Here is a 17,872-nt window from a genome sequence, read left to right on the forward strand (position 1 = left end):
CAGCTGCTGTGCGTTCCACAGGAAGTTCTTTTCTTTTTGAATTTCTATTCTGTCTGACCACAGTGCTCTCTGCTGACACCTCTGTCCATGTCAGGAACTGTCCAGAGCAGGAGCAAATCCCCATAGCAAACCTCTCCTGCTCTGGACAGTTCCTGACATGGATAGAGGTGACAGCAGAGAGCACTGTGGTCAGACAGAAAAGAAATTCAAAAAGAAAAGAACTTTCTGTGGAGCATACAGCAGCTAAGAAGTACTGGAAAGATTAAGATTTAAATAGAAGTAATTTACAAATTCTTCTTCATTTTCTGGCACCAGTTGATTTAAAAAAAAATAGTTTTCCACGGAGTACCCCTTTAAGAAGAATGTCTAGGACATAACAAACTCAGCCGGGAAGAAATAGACTTTACAATTTCATTGCTATCGTTGCAGCATATGTAAATATCATCTCCCGTAATGTTCATTGGGAGCATTATGGGTTAACTTTCCATTGTGGAGCAACATAGATTGTATTTCCATCCTTAGACAAGCCTAAAACGAACGTCATATATTGTATTTCCATGGTGGAGCATGGGACTAGGAGAGTAGTGTGTCTCCTTAAAGGGGTACTCTGGTGGAGAACTTTTTTTTGTTTGTTTTTTGGTTTAAATCAACTGTTGCCAAAAAGTTAAACAGATTTGTAAATTACTTCTAATAAAAAAATCTTCTCCTGCTCTGGACAGTTCCTGATACGGACAGGGGTGTCAGCAGAGAGCACTGTGGACAGACAGAAAAGAAATCCAAAAAGAAAAGAATTTCCTCTGTAGTATACAGCAGCTGATAAGTACTGGAAGGGTTAAGATTTTTAAACAGAAGTAATGTACAAATCTGTTTAACTTTCTGGCACCAGTTGATTTAAAAAATAAATAAGTTTTCCACTGGAGTACTCCTTTAAGTAGACTTTCAAAATGACACATGGGGTTTTATAGGTAGTACAGTGCTTCATGGGAATTTTTTTTTTTTTTTTTTTCCAGAAGGAAAATAATTTGCTCTACAGTGTCACCCATTGAAGGTAGATGGAGCATCTTATGCAAGCTTGAGATAGGTGTCATCGATCGGATATTCATGGTGGAGCATTCTTACTCATGCCTAAAATGGATTGGTTCCCTATGGTAGACCAACCTCATACAAGCATAAATTTTATTATTTTTTATTTTTTTTATGGCGGAGCATCTCTACACAAGTCTGAGATGAGAATCATAGATTTTTCTTCCACGGTGGAACATCCTTATATATGCTTGAGACAAGCATCATGGATAAGATTTATGTGGTGTAGCTCAGTGGTCTCAAACTGTGGCCCTCCAAATGATGCAAAACTTCAACTCCCAGCATGCCCGGACAGTGCCACATTTTGAGACCGCTGGTCTAGTCTTACCCTCCTCCCATTCTTTGCATAGGTAGTGGAGGTCCATACCACCATAGGTAGGAAATTCTTAGCAAAAAACAGGAAAAAATCCACTCACCTCTCCATGTAGATTGTAGCTGCCATGATTCCTGATTGTTCTAGGTGCTGCCGGGGCGTTGCCGTAGACAAGGTGCGTAGTGGAAAAAAGGTTTGCTCACTTGGAGCAGGAATCCCTCCGCACTTCCAGACACATCAATGTATATAAAAAACACGAGCTTTATTTCATCTTCATTAAAAGCATCAGGGTAACAAATAAAGTTAAAAACATGGACCGACGCATTTCAGCTGTGTAGCCTTTTTCAATGTAGCAGACCTTGAAAAAGGCTACACAGCCGAAATGCGTCGGTCCATGTTTTTAACTTGATTTGTTACACTGATGCTTTTAATGAAGATTAAATAAAGCTCGTGTTTTTATATAAATTGATGTGTCTGGAAGTGCGGATGGATTCCTGCTCCAAGTGAGCAAACCTTTTTTCCATTGGGGGGAAGGGCTGTCCGGGCATGCTGGGAGTTGAAGTTTTGCAACATCTGGAGGGCCACAGTTTGAAACCACTGGCCTAGCTTCTATATACAAGGTGATCCTGACATCTTGTATAAAGAACCTACAACATGGAAATCCAATTCAGGTTGAAGACAAGCATCATGAATTGGGTTCCATGGTGGAGCATCCTTATGTAATCCTAAGGCGAGCATCCTGAATTATATATTCATGGTATTGGTTCTTTACGCTAGTCTTAGACAAGCCTCATTGATTAGATTTCCATGATGAAACAATCTTATACAAGCCTGTAACCCCCAATTCACAATGCTAAGCTTAAAAAGTACCTTTCACCAAATAAACTTTTCTAAGCTAACTCAGGCTATGTTCCCTGACTACTCCTAACACTCCTCCCACGCTTTAAAAAAAATTTCAGAGCTTTAAAAAGCTGTGTATAATATCTTTATTCTTGCTCACATAGTGCAATCACCCAGCAGGAGAAAGTGGGCGTTTCCCCGCAGGCATGACATCACTGAAGCCTGCTGGGGGACCACTTCCGCCCTCACATCGTTGCAGTGCTGTGATAAATAGAAGACCTCAGGCTCTGTGCAGCTTTCAGTCTGTGCATGTGCAGTGAGGCTCTGTGCATGTTTTAGTGAGGCTCTTTGCAGCTTTCAGTGAGGCTCTGTGCAGCTTTCAGTAATGCTCTGTGCAGCTATCAATCAAGCTCAGTGCAGAGAAGCACTTCCTGAGTTTGGTCTCCTTTCAGGCCAGGAGGAGACCAAATTGTGGCAGGGAACAGAACAGAGCCACCTAGTGGCCGTTTTTTCTATTACATTTTAAACATATATATATATACAGTGGTCCCTCAACATACGATGGTAATTCGTTCCAAACGAGCCCTCGTTTGTGGAATCCATCGTATGTTGAGGGATTCATGCAATGTAAAGTATAGGAAGCTGTACTCACCTGTCCCAGCCGCTCGAGATGGTGACCCCAGCCTCCGCTGGGCTCTCCGCTGTCTTCTCCGGTCCTCTTCTGTCTTCTCCGGTCCTCTTCTGTCTTCTCCGGTCCTCTTCTGTCTTCTCCGGTCCTCTTCTGTCTTCTCCGGTCCTCTTCTGTCTTCCGCAAGGCCTTACTGGGCCTGCGTAGCGACGTCATTACGCCGCTGCGTACGCCATTCCTATTGGATGATGTGCGCAGCAGCGTATTGAAATCATCGGAGAGGGCCGAGCAGACACCGGAAGACCAGCGCTGGACCCGGAGGGCACCCCGGAGCATCGTGGTGGGGTAAGTAATACTTACCGCACCACACAGGGAACATTAAGCTGCTATCCGGCAGCAGCTTAAGCATTTGGCGCTGCCGGATAGCACTTAATGCGATGGCCCCGACATAAAAAAGCATGGTATGTCGATGCTGACATCGACATGCGATGGCCTCTGAGAGGGCATCGTATGCCGATTTCATCATATGTCGGGGCCATCGTAGGTTGGGGGGTCACTGTATGTCTTCTAATTACACAAAGAACACTATATTAAACATTTTATTTGGTGACAGGTACTCTTAAACTGGAGTAGCATAGAGTATATATCATGAGTAATGAATCTAGCTTCACAGACTGGCAATATGAGGGACAGACCTGGGTTTCTTAATTGTCAGTAGAATACTACATGCCCAGATATATAGTTCTAAAGGTTGTGGCCTTTTGTTGTTATTTGGGCGGTATATCTCCATGGAAGACAAATCTGTATGTGGCAGCTTACAGTTATGTTCCAGAGTCTCTATTTCCTTCAATTTTTTGACAACATTTTACCACATGCTTTTAATTGTTTGAGCACAACACCTCTGTACTGTGCTGTAGAGCTTGGTGACGAAGATCTTAAGGGATCCACAACGTTAACCCCATTGTCCATCACAAGTTCTGCATATCTTGTGGCTAAATAGACATAATTCCATCCATTGATGTTCCGAACACTGTTTTGGCGCTGTGTGGGGGTCGGCCAAGCCCCATCGTGACGTCACGGCCACGCCCTGTCACCCCCCCTACCATAGACTTGGATTGAGGGGGCGTGGTCATGACATAACAAGGGACGTGGCCAACCCCCGCAGTGCCAAAGTACCAGTGGAGTACCCCTTTAATGTGTGCATATGCATGTGATGTTCTGTGTCCACATATATTTGGCCATGTAGTATATGATTTCTTTAATTGAGAGATCCATTACATTTAAATATAGGAAACCAAAAAGAGATTATATTTTCAGGTCAGCATTTATGCGAGTGGAACAGGCAGACTTCTATATCAGGAGACGTCTTTCCTCTGGGACAGATTCTTTTAAAACGATCTCTTTGATCTGGCACCCTATGGGCCCGAAATTCTACCAGTCCATAGCGTGTTAAAAATAGTCTCAAACTCTGCTTTAATCTGACATCACCTGAATCGTAAAGCAGTGAAATATAGGCAACTGGCAAAGAATATAAGAAGGCGGAGGCGGAGGAATCCATAAGAGACGTAGAGGAATTCCTCACAAAGCAAGACAAGAAGGAAGATTGAGCCGGGGGTTGTTGGGTCAATGATGTAGGAGACTCTGGGTCCACTGCAAATATTAAGAAAAAGGATTCATACTTAGAGATGTGTTAGTATACTTGTACTTTCTGCAAGGTAAGAAGATTTTGGAAAAAGTTAACTGTTCAAGGTCCTGTTTCTTCCCTGGGACAGGGAAACCCTTTTGGCAGTGATTCCAGTCTTCTGGGGATTAGGCCACAAGATTTACACACCCGGATTTGGGGATTTTCTGCCATTCATTTCTGCAGATCCTCGTAGATTCAGTGGGGTTGGTTGGGGACCGTGGGTGAAACCCATTTTCAGGTCTCTCCTGAGATGTTCCATTGAGCTCATGTCATGGCTCTGGCTCGGCCACTCAAGAACATTAACAGAGTTGTAGCTGTATTGTCTGGGCTGTGTGCTTAGGGTCATTGTCTTGTTGGAAGATTAACCTTCAGCTCAGTCTGAGGTTCGAGAGCTCTCTGAATCAGGTTTTCATCAAGAATATCTCTGTACTTTGTTCCATTTAGTTTTCCCACTACCTTGACCAGTGTCCCTGTCCAGTTACTGAAAAACACCCCAAAGCATGATGCTTCCCCCACCATACTTCACTGTAGGGATGGTATTGGGCAGATGATGGGCAGTGCCTGGTTTCCTCCAGACATGATGCTGCCCCCACCATGATCACTGTAGAGATGGTATTGGGCAGGTGATGGGCAGTGCCTGGTTTCCTCCAGACATGATGCAGCCCCAACCATGATCACTGTAGGGATGGTATTGGGCAGGTGATGGGCAGTGCCTGGTTTCCCCCAGACATGATGCTGCCCCCACCATGATCACTGTAGGGATGGTATTGGGCAGATGATGGGCAGTACCTGGTTTCCTCCAGACATGATGCTGCCCCCACCATGCTTCACTGTTTGGATGGTATTGGGCAGGGGATGGGCAGTGCCTGGTTTCCTCCAGACTTGATGCTGCCCCCACCATGATCACTGTAGGGATGGTATTGGGCAGGTGATGGACAGTACCTGGTTTCCCCCAGACATGATGCTGCCCCAACCATGATCACTGTAGGGATGGTATTGGGCGGGTGATGGGCAGTGCCTGGTTTCCCCCAGACATGATGCTGCCCCCACCATGATCACTGTAGGGGTGGTATTGGGCGGGTGATGGGCAGTGCCTGGTTTCCCCCAGACATGATGCTGCCCCACCATGATCACTGTAGGGATGGTATTGGGCGGGTGATGGGCAGTGCCTAGTTTCCTACAGATTTGGCGCTTAGTATTAGGCAAAAATTTTTTATCTTGGTTTCATCAGAGGAGATCATTTTTAGTTTTTTACAGTCTGAGAGTCCTTCTGGTGCTTTTTTTTTTGCAAACTCCAGGGGGCTTCCATGTGTCTATTCTGGTCCCTCTGCCATAAAGCCCAGATTGGTGAAGGCTGCAGTGATGGTTGACCGTCTGCACACAGGATCTTTAGAGCTCTGACAGAATGGCCATTGGGTTCTTGATCACATCTCTTTCCAAGGCCCTTCTCCCTCGATTACTAAGTTTGGTGGGGCGGCAACTCAAGGGAGAATCCTGGTTGTTCCTTCTTCTTCCATTTTAGAATTGTGGAGGCCACTGAGCTCTTGGGAACTTTCAGTGCAGCATAAATGTTTTTTCTCCCTTTCTCCAGATCTGTATCTCCGCACAATCCTGTCTCTAAGCTCTACAGGCAGTTATCTCCCCCTCATGGTTTGGTTTTTGCTCTGCTATGCATTGGCAGCTGTGAAACCTTATAGACAGGGCCGTGTTTTTCCCAAATCCTGTCCAATCAGCTTAATTTACCACAGGTGACTCCAATCAAGATGGAGAAACATCTTAGAGATGATCAAGAGAAATAGGAGGAGCAGAGCTCAATTTTAAGTGTCATAGAAAAAGGATTAAATACATTTGTCTATGCAATTTTTTTAAATAAATTTGTTAAAATTACATTTTTAGATCCTTAGATCATTATCTATTTTTTGTTGTTTTACTTTAGCACAAGGTCGCAGAACAAAATGTGAAAAAAAAAAAGCAAAAGCATCTGAAAACTTACGGAATTCATTGTATTTTGTAGCAATTAAAAAAAAAAAAAAGAAAAAAAAAACATTCAGCCTTTCAATACAAAGTGTCCATGACCTTAAAGTGTCCTCCCTGCTTTGATTTAATTTGGATCTGTAACCGGGCACGGTTGGACATTGTAATTCACCTGTGCCAGTAACGTAACACCTTTGTTGACAGGATTACAGTAAAAAAAAAAATTACAACGTTTGCTGCCGGTCAAATAAAAAAAATAAAAAAAACCTTTACTACTCGGTAGCTCTTTTTCCCCCTGTCCTATATCTATTACAAAATCCATCTATTCAAATATAGCACCAATAAGATTCCTGGCATTGGCCGGTGTTGTATTTGGAATTGATTGCAGCTTGGCAGTAGTCGCCCTGCTTTGTGCGTAATTAATGCCAAACTGTGATTATGGGCACAGGCAAATAACGCCAGTTTAAAGATACTGTTAGATGTTCCAGGTCATTGATGACTTTTTCTTTCCTTTTAACATTGTTCTTATCCAGCTACACTGCGTAGTTTTAATGTTAATTGATGACTATGGTACAAGTGTTTATTTATTTATTTATTTATTTATTTATTTATTTATTTAGTGCTTTATTTTACTTTTTTTTTATATACATTTATTTATTTATTCAGTCATTTATTTATTTTGTGCTTTAATTTTTTTAATTTTTTACAATATTTTATTAATTTATTCATTGTTATTTACTTATTTAGTTTGCTTGTGCTTTTTATTTTATTTAGTCATTTATTGTTTATTTAGTTATTGCTTTATTTAATTGTTTTCATTCATTCATTTATTTATTTATTCATTCATTTACTTATTTTGCTTGTGCTTTTTTTTTTTATTATTTATTTATTTTTTAGTTATTTATTTTTTAATTCATTATTACCCCAAAATGTGTGTTTTAGAATATTACCAAAGAATTACAAGGTAATTGCACAGACAGGTCTTTTACGTTGCCGATGGGCTGGACAAAATGTGCTCTGATCTCAGTGACCGGCGCTCAATTACAGATGCTTAATGGGGCTTGATCAGATGAGCCGTCCTTCAAATTCAAGTGTCAGCGCAACGTCACGCGCTCACACTAGGCGATATGCAGCCAATAAGGATTACTTTATTGGCTGCACAATAGATGCGATCAGCTGATCACTGGCCCTTTTACATGGGCCTTTTATCGGGAGCAAGCGTTCCTAGAGTGCTCATTTGCCCAATAATTGGGCCTTAATAGGTACTCAGCCCCTAGACATCTTATCTCCTATCCTTTGGATAAGATGTCTGATCGCGGGGGTCCCGCCGCTGGGGCCCCCCACGATCTCCCTGCTGCACCCGGCATTTGTATAGAGCATCGGATGCAAGTATATGGAAGGGGGCGTGACAGCCATCACGTCCCCTCCCATAGACTTGCATTGAGGGGGCTGGGTGAGGCGTGATGTCAAGAGGGGCAGGGCTATGATGTCACGAGCTCCCGGCACCAGCGTTCGGAACATTTTGTTCCAAACACTGAGCAGCGGAGTACCCCTTTAAAAACAATTGGAGGCTGCTGCATCAGGATTTCCAAACGGTATTTCTTCTCTCGGAAATTCCTTAGTGTAAATGCACCCTTAATATTAGAAAATCTGCTGTAAAATATGCACATGCGAACGTACCCTAAAGGGACACCATCAAAATCCCCATTGAGCTAAATTATTCGGTGATTAGTCTGTAAGACTCGGATTCCGAATCTGTAATTTTTATCCTTAGACTCACTTGCATTCCCCCACAAAAATGGCTCATGCGACCGCACCGCACCCCCCCCCCCCGACCCGCCGCACCGCGTCGCACCGCCCCGGCCCCATTGCCTCCCCCATCCCCGGTTTTATAATTACCTGTTCCAGGGGCCCATGCTACGTCGGGCTCCTGCTGCGTCCCCTGCGTTATGTTGTGCGCAATGACGAGTGATGTGTGCGACATGACGTCACCGTCAGTGCGCACAGTGACAGCTCAGGAGGATGCCACTGGAGCCAGATGTAGAGTGGACCCCCGAGAACAGGTAATTATAAAACCGGGGATGGGGGAGGCAACGGGGCGGTGCGGTGGGGGGTGCGACGCGGTGCGGCGGTAGGGGGCGTGGGGGGGGGGGGGGGCGGTGTCGGTGATAGGACTCAGGAGGACCCCCGGACAGGCAGGGGGAGAGAAGCGGGTGGTGGCGGCGGCCTATGCCACCGCAAAAGCCACTGCAGTGCATTGATTTAAAGCGCCCGTTTTAAATCAATGATCTGCAGCGGTGTAGCGGGGGGATAAATAGCCGATAACTTATACCGGAATATCGGTATAAGTTATCGGCTATCGGCCCTAACCTCCACCGATTATCGGTATCGGCCCTAAAAAACCGATATCGGTCGATCCCTAGAGAGAATTACTAAGATTGCTGTGTTTGCAGGCTTACAGCAGATCTTTCTGATCCAGGATCTGAGTCTTGAAATGTCCCTGTCATGTTAAAAAAAAAACTTAAAGGGTAACTCTCATTCAAATTAATTTTAGCGTTCATTTAAAGAGGATTTATATATATTAATGACTTATCTTAGAATAGTCCAACGATGCTTGATCAGTGGGGGTCTGATGAGCTTGATGAATCGGTCATGACTATTCTATATGTGTCTTGTATCCTTCATTGCCTACACAGACTCAATGGTTTATATAGATTGTGATTGGAAAAAGCAGCAGTACCAGGCGTAGTCATATGAGCCCCTTATCCGGTTTTATTTTGTTCATTCTCTTTAAATTTAAGATTTATAAAATAATATTTAATTTACCTTGTAACACCGGTCAGCTAATGTTTAGTCTTATTATCCATTGTCAGAATTTTTCTTTTTTTTTTGCCTGTTATATATTCAACTTTTGTTTTGGTTTTCATGCCTCATATCTACAAACAGTATAATTTTAAAATGTAATCTCGGGATAAAACATTCTGGAAATGAAGCCGCCACACTGTTAAATGGGGTACTAAGTGTATGCGTGTAATGATCGTTTTCATTACTGTGCTAGCAATAAGGCATATGTGCAATCTCGGCTATTTGCATATGAGTAATCATATTTAATTTCAGTGTTTTGTTTTGATTGCAGGTGGGAAATTATGGTCCTACTTAAGTAAGTTTTTAAGCAGGAGCACAGAAGGAAGCTTCGATGTCCCACTGGCTAAAAGTTCTCACTCGAATGAAGATCTTCTGAAAAGCCTAGCTCCCTGTCCAAGAAATAGCATGGAGTCTAGGGCGAGCAGTAGCGGAAACAGGCTTTCGGTGCAGCCTCTACAAAGTAGCCTTACCCTTAGTTCTCAGGATGATAGCAGCACTCAAGAGGAAGAAGGAAGGGAAAGTCCATTGAAGTGGGCCGATTCGGCCTCCAGCTCGGAGGAGGAATGTACTACAAGCTATTTAACACTGTGCAAAGAATATGGACAAGAACAGATTGAGCCAGAAACGTTAAGTGGTGACCCTTTGCTCAAAATAGGGGAAGGGGACAGTACCAAAGATTTAGATCTGAAACATCTTCCGGGCCCTTTAAGCAAATTTGACTCTGAACTCAACTTTGATGAATTTAAGTTAATAGATGAACATGGCGAGCAGGAGTTGGGAGGACACATGGGGATGTCTGATGCCTTGAGCAAATCCAGGAATAGCCCTATGGAATTTTTTAGGATAGACAGCAAGGAAAGTGCTAGTGACTTGCTTGGGGTGGACTTTGTTGATAAGGGATATAGCCTAAAACCGGAGGGTTTCAAAACAGTTTCTCCTTTCCAAGATGACGAGGTTGACCCTGAGACTCAGAGCTTAGATGTCGATAAGCCAAGTAGAAGCGCTCATGACACTATGAGCCGAGGATCTAATGACTCCTTCCCTGCTGTTTCCTTCAAAGAGGCCGCTCTGGATGACGTGAGCAGCGTTGATGAAGGAAGGCCGGATCTGCTGGTGAACTTGCCTGGTGCACAACCAGTGGATACTGAACAAAGCTCAAAGAAAGTTTACATAGAAAGTGACATTTTGGACTCCAAGCTACTGGAAACTCCTGATGTCTTACAAATAAAAAGTAGTTTAGATAAAATAATCGAACAGCCAGAGGACTTTCATGTCGTTGGAGAACATTCGGCCCATCACCCACCCCAAACCATCACATTACGCCCCATTAGCGTTGACAACATTGATCTACAGTCTACTGGTCTAAATGGTTCAGATATACCCAGCAAACCTTTGGACCCTCCTTTGGTTCATTCATCATCTTCTTCCATATCTCACAACTCCTCTGTTTTAGAAGCTCCCCAAGTAGACAATGAACAAGTTCCCGAAGCCAACCAACACTACGACCCTTACGACGCTCAACAGTCCTCTGCCTCCGGACTTCCAAAAGAGTCATCCACCAACCTGATGCCCTTTCAGATCAGAATCGAGGACATGGATGGCATTTGTGAAGGGCGGAGAGATCTCCGGGAGGACGGTGAGATACATAAGATCTTTCAAGAGCTGGACACGAAATTGTCTGAAGCCTCGCACTTCTCCATTCCCGAGTCTTGCATCCGGAGATGGGCTGCCGAAATCGTCATAGCCCTCGACGCCCTACACCGGGAAGGAATTGTATGTCGGGATTTGAACCCAAACAACATCTTATTGAATGATAGAGGTCAGGAACTTTTGCAAATGCATTTCTTTTTATTCCGATGTTGCTTCCAATTAACTGAGTAGGCGTTTTATCTTGTAATTAGTATCTTCATTTCCTGTCTCCAGCTTCATTATCAGTGCTGCAAATTCACCCACTGTAATAGCTTCTAGTACTTAATGATGCCATTATTCTTAATGATACTGTTTTTAGCTAGAAAAGAGAGTAATTACAGTTCACTTGTACAGAAAATGGATGGGAAACATGTTTTGATTTCTCCTGTCATTTTGTTTTTAGGACACATTCAGCTAACATATTTTAGCAGGTGGACGGAGGTTGAAGATTCGTGTGACAGCGATGCGGTGGAAAGAATGTACTGTGCCCCAGGTTAGATCAATCACCTCAAGCGTTTCACTTGAAAAGTAGATTAGCAGCTTTCATTTCCTCCGCCCGCGGCTCTTGTAACATACTTTTATTGGACGTGCAAGTTAATACATGGCCTGAAATTCACACTAATTCCTGGCCTGTCATGTCATACGGTAGATATGGCCAATAATTGAGGCCTTCTTGAAAGTTAAATAGTCTTTTTGTACGCCGTTGCGTGTCACTCCCGCTATTAAGACATACATTGGCGGCTGACGGAAATGTTGGCTGGACAGAAGGGGGTTAAGAGGGAATGGCTGAAGAGGATGTTGTCAAACATTTCTTACTCTCGCTGTTTAATATTACACCATACAAAATAGGCAAAATAAGGCACATTTTTGTGTGGTGTAAAAAATATTTAAAAAAATTGGTAAAAAAATTGGTAAAAAAATTGCATACATGGTGATTAAAATGTAGAGAAATATTACATTTACATAATCATGGTGTAGAGTAAGTCAATGAGTCTAGCTTTGGGTGGACGTAGAGCCCGATTGGCATTTTTTCCTATATTAGGATGTAAATAGGTTAATAATCGGTGTCTGTGGGCAAGAGGAGTTGGGCTTTCATGGACCTTTAAAGGGGTACTCCACTGGCCAGCGTGGAACTAAATGTTTCGAATGCTGTTTTTGCTCGGCCACCCCTCTTCCCATAGACTTGCATTGAGGGGGCATGGCCGTGACATCATGAGGGGGTGTGGTTGACCCCCCGCAGCGCAAAAAAACAGCATTAGAAACATTTTGTTCCTTGCTGGCCAGTGGAGTACCCCTTTAAATGAGTTGTCCAGCAGATTTCCAGTGGCATGGTAGCTAAAACATGCAATAGTAAGCCAAAATCACCAGGGTAAGCCTTGGCAGCAGTACGCTGAACCTGCTGTGTCCTGTAGTGTTACATGGTGTCCATTGACCCCATTGGGCGACCTCTGAATTGTTCTGAGCAGAATGCTGTAGTATGCTTTTTCACTGGTTATTAGAGGCAGATCTCGAGTAGAATTACTACATGTATGACGTACATATACAAGTGGTTTCTTGGCAAGACAATCCTACAATTGTGTCTGGTAGCTACATCCTTTTTTTTTTTTTTTTTTTTTTGTAATCTTTATTTTCAACAACATATTCCATGAATATACATAAGGACACATAGAATAATCCAAAATCTTTAACCCATTACCCTTCCCAGCCCAACCACATAGGATATTTCAGGATTCATATTTATTCATTTATTTCTTATTTCTCTCTCTATTCTCTTCTCTAACCATACCAAATCTTCCTTATCCTTAACTGTTGCTTTTTTTCCCCTTTACTCGCTAATATTTCATATTTCATAATTTTATCTGGTAGCTACATACTTAATGTGAACTGCCATGAAAGTACACTGTAAGGGCATATGTACAGCCCATCACTTATGGCTGGCTGCTGACACCTCTCTCTAATGGTTGGAATCAGAGATGACTCTGATCACAACTGTTTATCCTTTTAGATGCCACAGTCTCTCAACCACTACCTTGGAACCCCTACAATGCAACTGCCCTATATTGCATTATATGAGTAACCACATGTTTAAGACCCCTACTGGGACAAAGAAAAAGTATTTGTTAAAAAAAAAGATTAACTAAACATAAATAAATATATAAATAAAACTCGTTAAAAAAAAAAAAATATATATATATATATATATATAAAAAAAATTTTCTCCTAAGGTTACATTACCACTACAGAGTCTCCACCTGGAATATCTCCATCCCTTTTTTTTCCCTGCACTGTGGGTGCCACCAAAATCCTTTGGCACTAGGACCACTCGGACCTGAACAGTTATAATTGATAGCAATGCAGCTAGTGTGGATTACCACTAAAAAAATAAACGTGTTTGCCCTTTGTGGTGAGGGGGGGGGGGGCAGGGGGGTCTCAGAATTTGAATTTCCGTGGATTAATTTTCCGTAGCGGAAATTCAGCAGCAGAATCGGTGCAGCAGAATCCCGCTAAAGGGGTACTCCGGTGGAAAAAAATGTTTTCAAAGAAAGTTATACAGATTTGTAAATTACTTCTATTTAAAAATCTTTATCCTTCCAGTACTTATCAGCTGCTGTATACTACAGAGGAAGTTGTGTAGTTATTTCCAGTCTGACCACAGTGCTCCCTGCTGACACCTCTGTCCATTTTAGGAACTGTCCAGAGTAGGAGCAAATCCCCCATAGCAAACCTCTCCTACTCTGGACAGTTCCTGACATGGACAGCAGAGAGCACTTGTGGTCAGACAGAAAATAAATTTAAAAAGAAAAGAACTTCCTGTGGATACAGCAGCTGATAAATACGGGAAGGGTTAAGATTTTTATATAGAAGAAATTTACATATCTGTATAATTTTCCACCGGAGTACCCCTTTAAAGACAATGGAAAGCTTCTGCACCGTAATTTCCTAAGCCCTTTATTAGGGGAAAAAATATACATGAATGGTATCACCACATCCATAACAGTCCACACAAATCACAGCAAATGGGATTCAACTTACTAAAAACCACAGAAAACTGCTTATGGGTAGAAAGGCTGGTCATTATTTCTTCTGCATGGTCATAGAAAATAGGAAAAAACAAAACTTTTTTTTATTTATTTATCTTGTCAAAAACTTTGATAAAAAAGATGTAAGTTCCCCAATATGGGCCCACTAAAAATTACTTCTCACCACAGAAAGAAATAAGCCTTGTGCAGCAACATGGACAGGAAAAATAAAAATACTATAGGACTTTTAATGTGATATGAAAACAAATTATGTTGTGAAAAAAAGTGTTTGTTTTTCTGTGGAAAAGTTAAAAAACATAAAACCTTATATAAATTTTACGGAGCTATAAAAAATTGAAGAGTAGACATCCAATGGATAGGGTATAAGATGTCTGATCCCGGGGACCCCCACGATCTCCCTGCTGCATCCATCGTTTATATAGAGTGTCGGGAGCAGCGTCGGAGACTCGAGACGTCATGGCCATCTGCCCCGCATCGCCAGTCATCCGGCACAGAGCGAAGTTCGCTCTGTGCATCGGATGTCCGGGGTGCCGCAGGAGAGATCGCGGGGGTCCCCATGAGGTCCTCACAATCAGACATCTTATCCCCTATCCTTTGGATACAAGTTAAGATGTCTAGGGGTGGAGTATCCCTTTAAAGGGGTTATCCAGGGTTAGAAAAACGACTGTCTTCCAAAAACAGCACCATACCTGTCCTCAGGTTGTGTGTGGTATTACAGGAGGCGAAAATAGCTATAAGTGTGCGTGTGGTACACATATTACGGGACGTGATAGGAGGACGGGATAGGCTGTACAAGTGGACCACTGATATCACTGATCAGTGCTATGTCAATGCACAGCACTAAAAAGTAATAGCAGCCAAAAGATTGCCATGAATACTTTCCTATGGGGACTTAACAATTTCAAAAATAAACAGTAGTAAAAACTGTGAATAAGCCCCTCCCCCAATAAAAATGGAAAACACTCCACTGTTTCAATTGAACAAAAAAATGTAATGTAAAAAAAATAAGCATAAGTAGTGTGTTATATAAAATGTTATGTTAATATAATGTATTGTGGATTTTTGGTCATATCCCATGGAATTTGGAATAAAAAGTGATTTAAAAAACATATACCCAAAAGTGGTACCACTAAATACTAAAGATCACAGCACAAAAAAAAGCCCTTAAAGGGCCCTGTATACGAAAAATATGAAACATGAAAGATGTCATTACAAAGTAGTGGTGGCACAAAAAACCCTCATATGGAGGGAAAATGTAATTTATTTTTTACTACACTACTCCTTTAAAAGAGTTTTGGTTCTTAGAAGGAGAGGAGGAGAAGACCAAAAATACAAAAAATAAAATTAGCTGCATCCTCAAGGCCAAAATGGGCTGTGTTCTTTAGGGGTTAAAGTACAACTGTAGTGGTAAACATTTATATATGCCCGTGCCTGGGCCTAAAAAATAAACAAAATAAACTCATACATACCTTCCTACGAGCCCCCGATGGTCCGGCACAGGCCTCACGGTCCGGCAGTGCTGACCTCATTCCACTTCCTGGGGACGGGGATGCCGCAGAGCCGTAGGCGTATCACCGGCTGTAGCGATGTCCCACCTCGGTCGGTGATAGGCTGAGCGCACTGTCATGTAAGGAGCTCTGGCCGGCTTCTTACATGACAGTGGGCTCAGCCTATCACAGGCCGGGGCGGGACATTGCTACGACCGGTGATTCGCCGACGGCTCTGCGGCATCCCCGTCCCCAGGAAGTGGAATGAGGTCAGCACTGCCGGACCATGAGGCCTGTGCTGGACCAACGGGGGCTCGTAGGAAGGTATGTATGAGTTTATTTTGTTTATTTTTGAGGCCCGGCCACAGGAATATATAAATGTTTACCACTGCAGTTGTCCTTTAATAATAAATTCACTAATCAAAGCAAACAACCCAGTGCAACACAAAAAAACTATTTGAACACAGAAAAGGCTCCATTCACATATATGTTGTTTTAGTTACACTGCAAAAGGCAAACGTACCCATAGGGCCCCATTTACCTACTGAATACCAAAGAGAATGCCTTGGGGTACACACCAGCATAGAGTTTTACCAAGTATCCTGTAAGGGTGACATACATTAGAACAGTGTTTCCCAACCAGCCTGCCTCCAACACCCAGAATGCCGCTGCCTGACCATGCTAGGAGTTGTAGTTTGGCAACAGTTGGAGGCACGCTGGTTGGGAAACACTGCACTAGAGGTTTACATCAAGAAATATTTTCAATAATTGAAGTCAAAACATATCAGAGGATTTTTTTTTATATTTTATTTCTATTATTGATCTATTGGTAACACTATGCTACTATAATGCTTACATGATCAGTATTGGCTGTATTAGGCCTCTTCATGTTCTGTAAATGCCGGATGACTGCTGCAGAGAACAACTGACAAGGGGCCAGATGGCCGTATGCCACAGGGGCTTGTCCTTACAGATGACATCCACCAGTCTATACCAGTGCCTTTCCATCTGTCTCCTAGTTGTACCATCATACAGTAGGATTTCTCCATCACCTACTCCGTATAACCTTCCATTCATATCAATGCAGATATTTAGTACAATAGTTTCCTTTTTTTATACTATTTATTTTTTATAAGTTTTTCCCACAGGTTACAATATTAATACATTCTGGGACTGTCATTATGAAAAACCTACTATATTTTGTAGTACTACTGATAAGATGACTTTTATAAATATACATTTATTTTTAAAAAATTCAATTTTACTAAAAAATCTAAGATGAAAATAGACATCACTAGGGGGTCATCTACTACTCTGTATTTTGCAGCATATTGGATGCCGGCCGTAAAGTGAGTTGGTATCCAGTATAGGAGATCACCATTGCATCACTGCAGCCTTCAGCTGTTCTTAAACTACAACTCTCATAATAGGAGTTGTAGTTTTGCAACAGCTGGGAGTACAATCTTTGTAAAACTCTGTTTTAGAGCTGTGTATTCTCCAGCTGTGTGCCTCCAGCTCTTGCAAAACTACAGACAAAAGATGTGTGGGCATTCTGGGAGTTGTAGTTTTGCAACAGCTAACACAGTGCTTTATAAACACTGCAGATACAGCTGTTGCAATGCCAATACGACTCCCAGAAAGCTTGAACAGCCAAAGCTTTCTCTGAATCCAGAATAACAAAGAAGCTCATCAGACAATCAGGAGTCTGTGAAAGCTGAATGACACACATAGTGTCAGCAATGCTGATTAGCATTCAGCTTTACTAGGAACAGATAGAAAATGTAAGCATAAAAACTACTGTGCAGGGATTTGCAGACTGCAAAGCTGCTCCCAGACCCAGAGCAGATGAGTCATCCACAGTGAGGAAGAGAGATGGACACGCCCCCTCCACAAGGAAAGAATAAAAAGCAAGTGAGCAACATATAAATGCTCTTTGTTAGGGATATATAGGTCCTAGACACATAAAATTGTATGTACATGATCAGGATTAGGTACTGAGAAACGTTAAAAGACGCTTTAACTTTGAATTATAGAGACCACGGGGGGATTTATCAAGACATTTAGAAAGCTTTTTAAATAGCTTTTTTTCTCTGTGTTTGTTGCACAAATTGTCGCACAATGGGTCCGTGTGACGTTTTGTGCGACAATTGCTTTAGAAATGTTTCCATAATTTTTAGCCAGTTAGAGCACTTTGTGCAGTGGTCACTGGTTTACTAAGTGCAAAATTGTCGCAGACTTGTCACACGATACCAGAAATAGACGGTTTCT

General features: G+C 42.4%; 1 protein-coding gene across 2 annotated transcripts in view; it reads left to right on the top strand.

Moving 5' to 3' along the window:
- The window catches only part of RPS6KC1 (ribosomal protein S6 kinase C1), a 179,658-nt gene that overhangs the window by 132,962 nt on the left and 28,824 nt on the right, over positions 1-17,872 (top strand). For both annotated transcript variants that reach the window (XM_056568297.1, XM_056568296.1), the window contains 2 exons: positions 9,659-11,206; positions 11,480-11,569. In XM_056568297.1, coding sequence (XP_056424272.1) covers positions 9,659-11,206; positions 11,480-11,569 — 1,638 coding nt within the window. The remainder of the gene's footprint in view (positions 1-9,658; positions 11,207-11,479; positions 11,570-17,872) is intronic.

This window comes from Hyla sarda, chromosome 3 (assembly GCF_029499605.1).
Source record: "Hyla sarda isolate aHylSar1 chromosome 3, aHylSar1.hap1, whole genome shotgun sequence".
Classification (NCBI taxonomy): Eukaryota; Metazoa; Chordata; class Amphibia; order Anura; family Hylidae; genus Hyla; species Hyla sarda.